This window comes from Colias philodice, chromosome 2, assembly GCF_061535455.1.
Source record: "Colias philodice isolate Cphi_HAF_F1 chromosome 2, ilColPhil1 Martin Lab GWU primary, whole genome shotgun sequence".
Lineage (NCBI taxonomy): Eukaryota > Metazoa > Arthropoda > Insecta > Lepidoptera > Pieridae > Colias > Colias philodice.
In genome coordinates this window covers 114,489-129,303 of record NC_143087.1, presented here as the reverse complement: position 1 = coordinate 129,303, position 14,815 = coordinate 114,489, and the positions used below count along the sequence as shown (strand labels likewise).

General features: G+C 37.5%; 1 protein-coding gene across 1 annotated transcript in view; it reads left to right on the top strand.

Annotated features, from left to right (window-relative positions):
- The window catches only part of Patronin (calmodulin-regulated spectrin-associated protein patronin), a 62,427-nt gene that overhangs the window by 12,722 nt on the left and 34,890 nt on the right, over positions 1-14,815 (top strand). The window contains exon 2 of the mRNA XM_089700822.1: positions 9,254-9,349. Coding sequence (XP_089556948.1) covers positions 9,254-9,349 — 96 coding nt within the window. The remainder of the gene's footprint in view (positions 1-9,253; positions 9,350-14,815) is intronic.

Sequence of the window (14,815 nt, the reverse complement as noted above, 5' to 3'; positions counted from 1 at the left end):
ATGAATGTACATTGTTGTGTCCTCTGTTCGGAGCTTTCAAGATCGCGTGTCTTAGTTTCCTACATACCCTTATCGGGAAGAATCTCGCTCTGCGGATTATCTGTGTAAAGAATCCGATCGCTTAGAGGCGCGCAAGGTGACTCCATATGAGGTCTGATCGATGAATAATGTACAATGCGTCGAAGCGCGAAGCTCTTTCCTCGCTCGAGCTTGTTCTCCGAATTTGGGAAGACGACATGCCAATTTTCTGTTTTCGTGAAATCTCCTTTGTGTGCATCGATTCTTTAAAATATGTGATTTCATTTAGTAGTCGCCTCTTACGAGGTTTGGTCAAGTTCACCTATTCTTCATTTTAAGTTTTTACTTGCTATTGTTGCACTGGGAACGAAATGTGCTTGTGTCTGGGAAGCAGGAAGTTAGTATCGTTAAATTTTATAGAACTTCCGTATTGCAACTGATCCTTATTTAAGGAATAGCGAAATGATTCCACCGTCGATCATAACATTTTCTGAAATGTTATAACCACAGACATAGATAGACTACGCAAGTACCGCGATCTGTATGAAAACCAAGCGTGTCATATTTTTTGTACTGACCTTGACGCGTTATGACGTCACGAGCGCTTTTTAGTGATGGTAATTTCATTTTACGCTAAATCGATTAGGACGCCACTCGCGCGGCGATTCTAGTATCGTCCTATCCCATCGAAGTAAATCGAAAGAAATCAGATCAAACTAGATCTATGTCTAAGAGGTAATTAAATAAATGAATCGTAATCGATTACTAAATCGATTCAAGACAGAAAAATGATAATTACCATAGACAGAGGAATGATAAAATAAATTTATAAACCTTTTAATATTCTAACAAGTAAACTAATGTGTTTTAGCTTTTTCTTACATATGCCCATTGAGTTACCGTGTACTACGTACTAGAGAGGCCATCGAAAGAAAGTAATGAAACTGTCAATCAATCAATCTTTATGTCCCGTTGCATCAATCCATTTTTCTTTTATGTTCGGGTTACTTGGAAAACTGAAAAAACAAACATAGTCTAAGCAATAAGGAGTTTTCTTAAAAAACTCCCAAGATGACACTTTAACTAATGGCGTCCATGTCATAATATTTATTTTTAGTACCTTTGTATTAAAATACTTAAAAGTTCTAGGTCAAGTCGTATTAAATGACAAAAAAAATCTATGCCTTTTTTTCTGAAAAATTGCTCCTTCAAATTATCATTTTTCTGTTCGATTATAAAATCGATTAGAATCGAGAACTGTTGCATCAAATGAACATCACTAACCACAAAATTGGACAGAAAAATGAGAACAGAAAAATGAGAAGACGCTATTCATTGCTTGTTATCATACGACTCGATCTTTACCGTGCCAAGTAAAAGCCGCAATGTATTCTGAATCATTTCGTATGATTTGGTATCCGTGTTTGTCACGATCGTTTTCCACAGATATTCTTTATTTGATTTTAAAATAAATAGTGCATATTCTGATTAGAAAATTACTTACCGGTGGAAGGAAACATCTCTGCTAACTCGGCCACTCACAGCTGTGGAGTTTCTACAGTTTATAACGGCGCAATTCGGCATTTTACTTTATTCAGCTTCACGTCTTTCCTTGGCGAACTGCAAGCGCGGACTGAGTGTAGGCCAGCGTCAAGTAAGTTTCATAAACTTAGTTTGGACACGGGAAGTACATACACTCGCTTAGTCTATCTTGATACATGTCTGTGGTTATAACGGAGATAAGGTAAATACTGAGGCATGTGCGGCGGCGCGTGGCCGACGGACGACGATTTATTGCTAATTATCTTCCATATCGCCCGATGCGAACTTTAATGAAATCGAGGCATTCTATGGAAGACATTTTAGAATTGTTTATGGCTCCATGGATATAACTAGTTATACAATATTAATGGAAGCACATTGTTTCAAAAGACCCCTAATTAGCGCTACAACGGGAAGCGAAGCCGTGATGGATGGAACTAGCTGGTTGGAGCGTGTCGGCGGCCGCGTGGGCGCTCGGCCCAGCGCGGGGGCGGCGAGACAACGCACCTTTCCAGTTCTGATCGCTGCACCGCGGTTATTGATGTGCCTAGTAACTACATTGGCTTTATCTTGTTATGCGTGCACAATGCCTGTCTAATCAATATTTATGTGAACCATTATAAATTTATTGGTCGTCAATTTTTTTGCATTCGTTAATTGAGGTCTCGATTGAACCAACGTGTTCACTTAGGTTACACGTTGAGTCATTTCCCTCAGCGGCCAGATCAGGTATTACTTTATAAGGCGTTGTATAATGCTGTGACCTGACACCGGCCGATGGTCGCCGACCATTACCATACTCTACACTAGTCACATAACCATAATGACTTCCTATCTTTAATATATCTTATATTTTATGTGAACAGCAGTTACATAACGCTGTTACACTATTGGAACTGACACCCTGTATAAGTATCATACAACATACTTTAGGATCCCATTTAAGAAACACATTCACATGTTTTGAAAATGCTTTCTTTCACCCACTCATTCACTCAACCACCCACTCACTTAACCTACCGACTCACTCAACCCACCCACTCCCTCTACTCACCCACTCACGCTACCCATCCACTCACTCTATCCACCCACTCACACTACCCACTGACTCACACTACATACCCACTATCTCTACCCACTCACTCCCTCCCTCTACACACTCACTCACACTACCCACTCACTCCTCTACCCACTCACTCCTCTACCCACTCACTCACACTACCCACCCGCTCACACTACCCACTCACTCCCTCTACCCACTCACTCCTCTATCCACCCACTCTACCCACCCGTTCACGCTAGCCACCCGCTCACACTCAGTGGCTTGCATTCCATAAAGACACTGCCTAGTGGCTTGCATTCCATAAAGACACTGCCCTGTGATAATTTATGCATTTTTGTAGCGGTAAAGACCATCTGCAAATAGTATCATTATTCGTTTGTTTTGTTTTGGAAATAACAAACGTTATTGTTTTACTTTGAGGTTAAATTTGTTTTTTGAGAAAATTAATAATGTTATATAAGACAATTTGCAAGTGAAGTGTTTTGGGAGTAACTAAATAGATTATGTCTATCGTGAGTGATAGAATTTGTAAGATAATTAGGTATAATTTAACGGAAAATTCTTATTTTTGTTTTATGAATAAACATTTATCAAACAGAGACTTAGTGATAGAAAAAAGAGCCGATCTATACCGGAATTTGTAATACACAAAGGTAAAGTTAATCGTTAATTTCATAAATGTGAAAATATAAACATTGCAGTAGGTATTCGTTATTATGACTTAATATCATTACAATATTTCTGCCTACCCTGTCGAAAAACTCTGTGCACGCCCCTGCTCACACTACCCACCCGCTCACACTACCCACCCGCTCACACTACCCACTCACTCCCTCTACCCACTCACCCCTCTACCCACTCACTCCTCTGCCAACTCACTCCTCTACCCACTCACAACTCTAACCACCCACTCCATCTACTCACTCACACTACCCACCCACTCCCTCTACCCACTCACTCACACTACTCACCCACCCCCTCTACCCACTCACTCCTCCAACCACTCACTCCTACACCCAATCACTCCTCTACCCACTCACTCACACTACCCACCCACTCCCTCAACCCACTCACTCACACTACCTACCCACCCCTCTACCCACTCACTCATCTATCCACCCACTCTACACACCCGTTCACGCTAGCCACCCGCTCACACTACCCACCCGCTCACACTACCCACCCGCTCACACTACCCACTCACTCCCTCTACCCACTCACCCCTCTACCCACTCACTCCTCTGCCAACTCACTCCTCTGCCAACTCACTCCTCTACCCACTCACTCACACTACTCACCCACCCCCTCTACCCACTCACTCCTCCACCCACTCACCCTACACCCACTCACCCTACACCCACTCACTCCTCTACCCACTCACTCCTCTACCCACTCACTCCTCTACCCACTCACTCCTCTACCCACTCACTCCTCTACCTACTCACTCCTCTACCCACTCACTCACACTGCCCACCCACTCACAATACCCACCCACTCTACCCACCCGCTCACACTTCCCACTCACTCCCTCTACCCAACCACTCCTCTACCCACTCACTCCTCTACCCACTCACTCGTCTACCCACTCACTCACACTACCCACCCACTCACAATACCCACCCACTCACAATACCCACCCACTCTACCCACCCGCTCACACTTCCCACTCACTCCCTCTACCCACTCACTCACTCTACCCACTCACTCACTCTACCCACTCACTCTACCCAGCCACTCACTTACCCACTCACTCATTCACCTGCGAATGCCCGACCGCCGACAGCGAGAAGTCCAGCAACGCGTCAACAGCAGCCGCATTGCCCAACGTACAAGCAACGTAAAGTACACTTTGGCCGCTCGTGTTGGCCTAATGCGTCATGCTACGGCCACACTACCTAATACTACGGCCACACTACCGTGAATCGTGATATGCCAATAATTATTGCCCCAACTTTAACAACACCTAGGTGTAACCACGACTTATGGCCATAATTCTACAATGCCAATCAATATGACAAATGGCGGTAGGCAATAGCTCCGGCGGCGGTATTCTTTCGCACATCAAAGAAGATTACAGCGGTAATTATTGCGTATGCGTCCACACTACCGTTTATCCAGTGTGCAATATGAGCTCACCGGCGACGCACGTATCGACCGACATAGAGTGGTCAAATGAAAAAGCGCTCGATGGCGCAAATTTTTGGAATTCTTGGAATTCTTCTCTTTGGGATCTTGGGGATACCCAACAGAAGAACTATAAAAATCGCAGTGTACACAATGATGCGTGGCGTCGGATCTAACAAAATTTATCATTTCCAAGTACAATAGATGATTTGAAAAAGAAAAAATCCTTTTTAAAAAGAAAGAATCCTTGATGAATTATTACAGAAACCATATTATATATTAATTATTAACTAATATTTTTTTGCTGCGGTAAATGCCAATAATTACCGACATATCTAGGTAAACTGTAGTGTAACCACACCAGTTCATGCAGTAATTTAGACGGTAATTTAATGCCATAATTATTGCGGTAACAGCCCGGTAGACGGTACTCGCCGTGCCCTTTGTTAGCGCGGTCAGCACTCGGTACGAACTGCACGCTGGTCGCTGCACATCTTTTGTCCCAAGCGGGTACACGACAATGATGCCATTACATTATCTTAAAATCTAGCACAGACTCATTGTTGGAATTAACTTATGTAAAGCCCCTTTTGTTTGTGTGGCAAAATAATACTTGTTTTCCGTATCTTGGATTCACGGTTTCAGTTCAGATATTTTAGTTAATTGTACGAGTATTTTGCTGTTTAGCTATTCTTTGTTTCCGAATAAGTATGATGAAAGAAAAAGGCGAAAGAAATCCACAATTGTATTTTTTGCATTTACAAAATGCTTTTAATTATATTCATGCGCATTGCGCATGTACCTTCGCATTTCAAGTTTAATTTAAAGACATTCTATTTAAAATGAGTGTGTGTGCCGAGCACACGTGTTAGAAGTGAAACTTCTTTGGCATGATTCAAAGATACCAAAATCGTCGCCTTACTCTATGATGTAACGGTATTGCCATGACGCAACCTTGAAATTTTACTCTCAACACGCCAAAAGAAGTTTCACTTCAAAAAATAAATCTGAACCTTGAAATTGACTGAACGGATTTAAATAATCTTCGCTAACTCTATGACTGTCAATAAACTTGAAAGCATTAAAAAAGGAGCAGGGGCTGATGTGAAATGTGGAAATGTGGAAATATATAGAAAATTGAAAAACGAATGGTTATGTCTGATGATGGCGTTAGAGAAGACGTCAGACTGGTGGCTGCAGAGAGCGCTCGCGAAGAGCTGCGAACCCGCGCTCTGTGCGCACGCGGCCGCCTGCTAATTAGTCGGCAATTAACTAGTGTTCGGCGAGAGTTGTGCCCGCTCCACTTCCTATATGGTGTAGTTTTGAAAGTAAATGAATAATCTAAATATCTAAATTGTTTACCTAATTTATGATATATCACAGAAGTATGCCTCACTCTATTAGAAAGATAAGAAAGAAAAAAAAATATTTTCTTAATTATCTGCACACTAAACTGAAATTATTGCTGGAGTCCATTAATTAAGTAAATATTTACTTACACGAGATAAGTCGAGTAACGTCTAATTGAAAACGTTTGACATAGTTGTAATGTTTGTACCACTGCAGACGTTGCGGTTAAGATAACGTAGTCTCGATAGAGCAGCAAAAAAGTGAAGAATTTACTAATCAAAATCTATTATCAAAACTAAATTATAATACCAGTATATTAAAGTCAATCTTAATAAACATTTTAAAACAAACACGTCAAACCTAGTTCGTAAGGATCGGAAATAGTAAACATCGGATAGTGCATCAGTGGCGAACATCAACAAATCACATCAAACAAACGAGTGTCAGTTGTTTATGATGTTCGTTTGATCGAGAGCGCTCAAGTGGCTTCCTATTCGGGAGTGTCTCTGCAATGCCCTATTTTTAACTGCTGCGGCATGCGTTACGCGCCGACCTTTCTGTCTTATGATTTGTTCAACATCTGATATTCTTATTAATGACTTCCTACGACATTGACTCCAAATCGTAAATCGCTCTAGTGATTCATTCCATTCTCACTGAAAACTTCTACAAATTCGTTTATGTTGCCAGACTGCTTTTTGTGTTTAAAGCCAGTCGGTTTGCCGTTATCTTGTAATTGTTTATTTTATATGCAGCTTATCAAAAATAATCATATATGTAACGGTAGAACCGGTCACTTATGTAAGTTGCCAGCAGAGAATTAGGTTAGAATTTTAATTGAGGTATAAGTTGCGTGCGACTTTTTCAAGTCATTTTATTTATTACGTTCGTGTAATTCCTTGAAACAAAAACTAGCTCGGCGGACGGCACTCAGCAGTCAATAGTGCATGTAGACTGGGGTAGAAGCCTTTGAAAATAATGAAAAGATAAAAAAAATCGCAGTCGGATGAAACCCATTAGAAAAGGAGGGGAATATGATAAAAATGTAAGGAAAAATAAATTACGGTCAATCCGAGTTCGGGAAGCGGGAGGGGGGAGCTTTTAAGAGAAAAAAATGGTTTCTCTCGATTTCCGACAAAACTACAAGTCCTATAGAAAAAAGTTCAATGGCAAAGTTGTAGGTAATTAAAAGTTCTACAACTTTTGTATTCACAATTTCTTCACATAACCTAAAAATTTAGGTGAAAAATTCAAAAAACCAAGTTTTTGGTCTTTTATTTCTATCTACTTCAAAATTTATTTTTTTTCTACGAAATTTGGCGGAAACTTACTTTATTATGTCCCAAATACACTGTAATTTATTTGATTGAAAATATTTATTTTTTCGCCTTATTTTGAATTAATACCAAAAAAACAACCTAATTTTCAATCGAAAAGTCACCCGTCAAAATATCAGCTTTTTTCAAAAACTTGGGGTGCCTTTTATTCATTGAAATCTCTACTTTCATATGGTGTAAAAAAAAATAAACACCACCATAGTAAATGTTCTCAGGAAATGCATACAAACACTGTGATAATGAGCTTTTACTAAATCAGGCACACTTCTTGAACTCTATATCTTCTCTTGTATCGGCTTTTCGGTAATATTTCAAAAGAAAAATAATTATCTGTTCTAAGTTTAATATTTTACAGCATATTCAAAAGCAAAATGATGTCGATAAAAACATTTCAGGTAGTTCGAGAAGTGTGCCTGATTTGGTAAAAGCTAATTTTCAGACTGTTTGTATGCATTTCCTGAGAACATTTACTATGGTGGTGTTTATTTTTTTTACACCATATGAAAGTAGAAATTTCAATGAATAAAAGGCACCCCAAGTTTTTGAAAAAAGCTGATATTTTGACGGGTGACTTTTCGATTGAAAATTAGGTTGTTTTTTTGGTATTAATTCAAAATAAGGCGAAAAAATAAATATTTTCAATCAAATAAATTACAGTGTATTTGGGACAAAATAAAGTAAGTTTCCACCAAATTTCGTAGAAAAAAAAATAAATTTTGAAGTAGATAGAAATAAAAGACCAAAAACTTGGTTTTTTGAATTTTTCACTTAAATTTTTAGGTTATGTGAAAAAATTGTGAATACAAAAGTTGTATAACTTTTAATTACCTACAACTTTGCCATTGAACTTTTTTCTATAGGACTTGTAGTTTTGTCGGAAATCGAGAGAAACCATTTTTTTCTCTTAAAAGCTCCCCCCTCCCGCTTCCCGAACTCGGATTGACCGTAATTTATTTTTCCTTACATTTTTATCATATTCCCCTCCTTTTCTAATAGGTTTCATCCGACTGCGATTTTTTTTTGTTTCAAAAATTATCTTCTCTAGTCTAATGTACTGAACGAGCTCTATAAAATTAATAACGCGTGGTCAAGACAATATCGTCTTAAGTCAGAGTGTGTCGCACAGCCTTGCGTGTAGGCTCCGGCGTCGCCAACGCGCTGCCGCTGGCGCAATACGTACAGAATGTCTAATCTCTCCAATCTGTTCAATTATTATACGACCTCGGACACTAAATTTCTCGTTTATCATAAACTATGACGTCAGTTTTAAATAAGAAATTTTTACGATTAATCAAATTGCATTATGTGTTAATACGGTATAATTTTTTCTCTTATGTTTGATTATAAACTGATCCACACTCTATATCTCTCACTTCTCAACACTCATCCAAAGATAATATTGTTGTTACTCAATGAATGTGACAATCATCGCATCGCAAATTGGACCAATAGCTTTTCAAGTAGTTACTGTTAGCAATTTGATCATCGTTTATTATAAAGGCTTTATTTATTTATTTATTAACGTTTATTAAGTTTTAAAGATTTGTCGTCAATCGCGAATTGTGAAACTTTTATTATATAGTTGTTTCCTAAATGTTGAAGCCCAATATTTTGGATAAACTTGAATAAATATCCCTATCTGGTCCGATAAGTATTAAGAATACTTTCAATGCACTGATAAAGCCCGATAATACCGTTTATCGTATGATGGATATAGGTGTCTGGTAACTTTGCAATTTGCATTTTAGCTTGTAAAATTTGAATGATTATTATGTGTATTATGAGGAGAGTAAACTAACCTATGTTTTTTTGTTCACAGTCGAAGCAGCGTGCTTCGATCAAATGGTTGCTCTCGAAGGCGTTCAACAACAGGGTACCGGACAATCTTCAGGAGCCGTTCTATCGGGATCATGAGGTTAGTTAACTATTTTATCATTGTTAACTTTTTCTTCGGAGTCAGCGGAACGTAAATGATTTTTTCTCTTCACACAACATATATATATCTATAGTAACTGTTCAAATAGTGGAATATTTGCGCTTGTACCGGAAAAATAGGCCTATTTATGCCACATAGCAAGCTAATAGCTCAAAAATAGTCTGAAAACATGATGTTCAAATGAGAAATAAGAGAACAGTTGTCTAAATCAGAAATATTAAGATTGTTTATAGCTTGATAATAATGTTATCAAAACAGTAGCAAAAGATAAAGTGTTAATGAATCTAAAGTCATTAGAAATCAGGTTATAATTTAATATTAGGTAGTAGCAAGCTCCGGCGGTTGATTAAATGTTATATCTTGACTATTATTATCGTGATTTATTTATTGGCCAATTTGCAGCAGCAGTGCATATACACCGCATATACATCTAGTCAAGTTATCAAGTTATTTATGTTTAATACCAATTTGTCCGTCAATTTTTGTGTTCCGTGTATTAGTTGCTCTTATATCATTGAGTTGTTCGTCTAGTTACTCAATTTTATTTAATGTACAAAAATGTTTTACTAAATTTCGCTTTTTGATTTATCTGCGAACCTTGCGTATAATTTTAATATGTAACAATTTAAAGTCTAATGTACAACACTGTTTAAAATATATATAACTAGCTTTCCGCCCGCGGCTTCGCCCGCGTTTTCAAAGAAAATCCCGTTCCCGTAGGATTTTCGGGATAAAACCTATCCTATGTCCTTTCTCGGGTATCAAAATATCTCCATACCAAATTCCATGCAAATTGGTTCATTAGTTTAGGCGTGATTGAGTAACAGACAGACAGACAGAGTTACTTTCGCATTTATAATATTAGTATGGATTTCAAAGTGCTGTACAAGTTTATCGTGAACATAATATCTGAGTTAGTTATATGAACATAATAATGAGTCAAGGTCAAATACCAAACTTAAGATAGTATCATACTTATTTGAGTATCGTAAAGTTATAGTGACCACTATGTTTGATCGGCAACAACAGGTGGTCACATATGTTCATCGCTGTGGTTGTCCAAAAAATTGAACATGGCTTATTTTTGCGAGAACGGCTTTTAAAAAATGCAACAGTAACTGATAAACATTGCAAGATGTAATAATATTATAGTATTTTACGATTCACCCTTGAAATACGATCATGTTATTCGCAAAGCAAAAGTATAACGGTATCGATCCAATTTGTATGGCGGTATGGTGTGCGGGCACGCGAACTAACTCAGTGCTGGTGGCGTGCTCAGAGGAGCGCCTGCTGCATGTGATGGCAATTGTGATGGCTCTGGACTAGGTGTGTACCGTGTACCATGTTAATATTCGCGGACATTCGTAAGGTATGTCCTCCATTCCACTCACGGAACATCTTGGAACTGCCTACACTGTACATTTAATAAACATCTGTGGTTTAACTATATATTTATCGCACGTGCGCTGCATTTTTACTCAAATCATTTGTTGACCAACCTTCTGAATTAGAAATAAAATGAAGATTTAAACTTAAGACATATTGCCCGTTGGTAGTCCTAGTACCTGAATTAGGATTTAATGAGCAGACCGATTGTATTTCGTTTATTTTGCTAGTGTGGCGCGCTGTCTACTAATGGAGAAAACGGTAAGGTCGAGATTGTAATGCACGTATGTGAGCGCTTAGAGCTGCAGTAAAAATAGTCACCGCCGTTTCCGTCTACGGAATACGACCGTCTTTATTCTTGACAGTTGGTGACTCATTCCAAATAATGTTTCGTGTCATATGCAAAAATCTGAAAAATCTAAATAATTAACTAACACCACGATTTATAATATAGGAAGCAAATTAATTTACGATAACACTTTGTGCATCCACCCGGGTAGTCTGGCAAACTATCAAATAAGTCTGCAGATGTCGGTCGCCAATTGAATGGACCGCAGCCACGCGATCGGCTTCGACCAGATGATTCATAGCACTTGAGGCTGCCGTGCGATGGGAGATCAGGTCGCGGTGCAATGAACTATTGATTCTGCAACATTTAGATCGCCATTAGAATTCGCTACACCTTATGTGATGCTTTGTTTCATACTTGCTATAACAATACAAAACAGTTTGTTTGGAATATTTGCAAATCATCCTAAATTATAAATATTGCATTCAAAAGTTTATTCATAAAATACAACTGTGGTTATGTTGACACATGTGGTGCAATGTTATGTTTGGTAAACACATTGTTTATTACTTAATGCCAACGAAATGATTACATAGATCTGGTATTGGTCTTGATCTTCAGTTGTCAATTCTATATGCTCACGCTCTTCTTTCTTTATCAAAGATCGTTTTTTCAATCCTCCTAATTATATATGTATAGGTAAACCAGAATCTGATGGCAATTAGGGAAATCAAAATTTTGAGTGTGCAACCCTAGGGAAAATGGACAGAACGATCTTGATACTGCTTATTTTTTATTTTGTCCTCAATATCATTACTCACATTACATAAGTGGACAATACTGTACTTAATAATGAGATATCCACTTAATATTACGTAGGTACATACTTACATGTATAATATACAATTATACAAATTACTTTTATACGGGTAATACATATTATTATTTACACATACCTATATTAATTGTATATTCATTACCAGTATGCCATGTGAAAATATCGATATAATGATAATGTAGATCAAAACTGCTTATAATTTTTTACAAAATAAAATAAAAATAAAATAAAATTATGTTTATTTTCGTAAGTATTAACAGACACACATTATAAAATTGACTTGGACAGCTTGGACTTGACGAATAGCCGTATTGGAAACTCCTGTAATAAGTTTTCATAAAATTATATTCTAATCAACAAACAATATTATAGTTACCTACATATATAATATTTTTTAATATATAGTATCAAAACGGGTAAGTCCAATTTACCAATAAAATCTTCAAAATTGAAAATTGTGATGTGTTTGACCCTTCTTCATCGAATGTTTTTCTATACGCATTATAAACAACACCTCTTGCTTGTGATCGCAGCGGCTTTTTCGACATTTTCGAAGATTTTTTAGACAAAATCTTAAAAATTATTCATCAACTGCAAAAAAGACAAATAATTTGACATCCAATTTGATAGTTGTCAAATAAGTTGCCACATAAAAATCTTTTATTTCTTAAATATAAATATGCCATCAGATTCTGGTAGACCTATACTTACTTATGTGGCTTAAATTTTAAAAGCATGCCCTATTTTAAAATTTATGATTCATTGGTGATTTTCAAAACTGTTATTCAGGGAAATTACGTATAATACCTATGTAATTAACGGGCATGATTCCATTATCATATTTTGTGTGTATATTCTGAAGATCATGTTTGTTCTCTGTGTACTTAACCAGACGTCTAAAATTGAAAACAAGAAAATTAAGTAATTTTAAATTGCCGCATTCAATCCACACGAAGATCAATCCAACCGAATAATAATGTATAGCGGTAAAATAATCAACAGTCTATTTATTGTTTTGAAACATGTCAGCATTAATAAATGCTGAGAAGCTATGACAAACAAAAAGGTCGGCATTCAAAGACGAGGAATAAATCTCGGCGCCTCTCCTTGACCCGCGGACACAGCCCGCGGTGACCGCAACGCAATTTGTCAACTCTCTTTTTGCTCTTTCTGCTGTCTTCCTGACGAGCAACTTCATTTGAGCTGACCGACAATTTCTAGACGACACTTTTTGGTCATTGCGTCTTTATTAGCCATAGCCCATAACAACTAACGAGATGTAGCTATAAATCATTTGTGGGCCTTCAATAAAATAAATGTGTCAAATAACACAATTGGCTTTATTTAAAATGTTAACATAAATTATCAAGTTATGTAATGTTTATTTATAGACGGATATAGTGGTAGAAAATATAAATAACTGAATAAGCCGCAAAAGAAAATCTGTTTTAAGGTGCTTTAATGACATTGTGGAAGAATTAATTGCGAGGTTAATAAACCTCTTACAAGGCTATCTGGAAGAATATTTTTATAGTCTTTTTATTTAATATCGTTTTGTATAGAGGCTCTCCAATTGCTGTTTTATGTTTTAGTGAAGTACATGTCGATCATAAATTTGACTGACAACTCCCACATGAAATTATACCTTAGAATTTAGATAGTGTTTAAGTTAAGTTCTACATTATAATTTTTATATCTTGATTACACAAATACAGTTAGCTAATATGGAATTCTTATTGCAAAGGAATAACCGCCTGGTTGTGATAAGGTATTTTTAACAGAGGAAGGTTCAATCACCCTTAGAAGAAAATAATTGAATCACGAATGCAATGAGTTTCTTGCGTCCAACTATTTTCATATGTTAGATTTCTCGTGGCAGTGTTATTGCACAAGAAGACTCTAATCCAGTAAACGTATTATCGCTGGTGAGAGCTGAACGGTGTAGCGTGGAGCCAGCAGCGTGGAGGTCGGCGGTGTTGTCACAGCTCGTGGCTCGCATGTCTCCGCACACGCCACGCTCGCCACGCTCTCGCCTCACGGTCAATGAGGGGCTGTAATATATGCCGGAGCCGACTGGTTTCTATGCATATTCTAATACTATGGCGTAATAATACTTAATATTATGTCGCCGTCCGGACGCACATTCCTCGCACTTGAAGTCTTGCAATTACATTTATTTGCCAAGTCTGTATAGATTATCCTCCAGTGATTCATCGTTGCCACCGTTCGGACATTTATTAAGTACATGCTTACGAAATATTCCTCTTTTTGAGCTTTTCTTATACATATCTTCAAAAATAATATTTTAAAGCTCTAACAAAAATTGTCATTCAAGATCGACCTCCTTGTTGACCATGACGTTGCTTGTTGTTATCTGATAATTGTTTGACTGATCTGATGATTCATTCATTTGTGGTATTTTGTGAATGCGATGTGATTGCTCTAAAACTGATTGTGGACAAACGTTGTTTGTTTATATGTTAACTAGTGGTCCGCCCCGGCTTCGCCCGTGGTAAATATTTCGCAATAAAAGGTAGCCTATGTCCTTTCTCGAGTATCAAAATATCTCCATACCAAATTTCATGCAAATTGGTTCAGTAGTTTAGGCGTGATTGAGTAACAGACAGACAGAGTTACTTTCGCATTTATAATATTAGTATGGATTACAACAATGACGTCACGGGCGCACCACGCCCCGCGCTAGCAAGGTGACACACGGGCTGCGGCGTATTACAGTCCCACCCTGATAAAATGGTATTATGTCATATTTAAAGCGCTTTTAATATAAGGGCCCATCAATTTATTTGGAAATATGAATTTTTATTATAGTCTTACATTTATCATGTTGTGCGTATGTTTATAATAGTACCTAAACCCTTTTTTTGTCTATTATGTCTTGTTTTGATAACAGTGTCTGTTCATATAATAT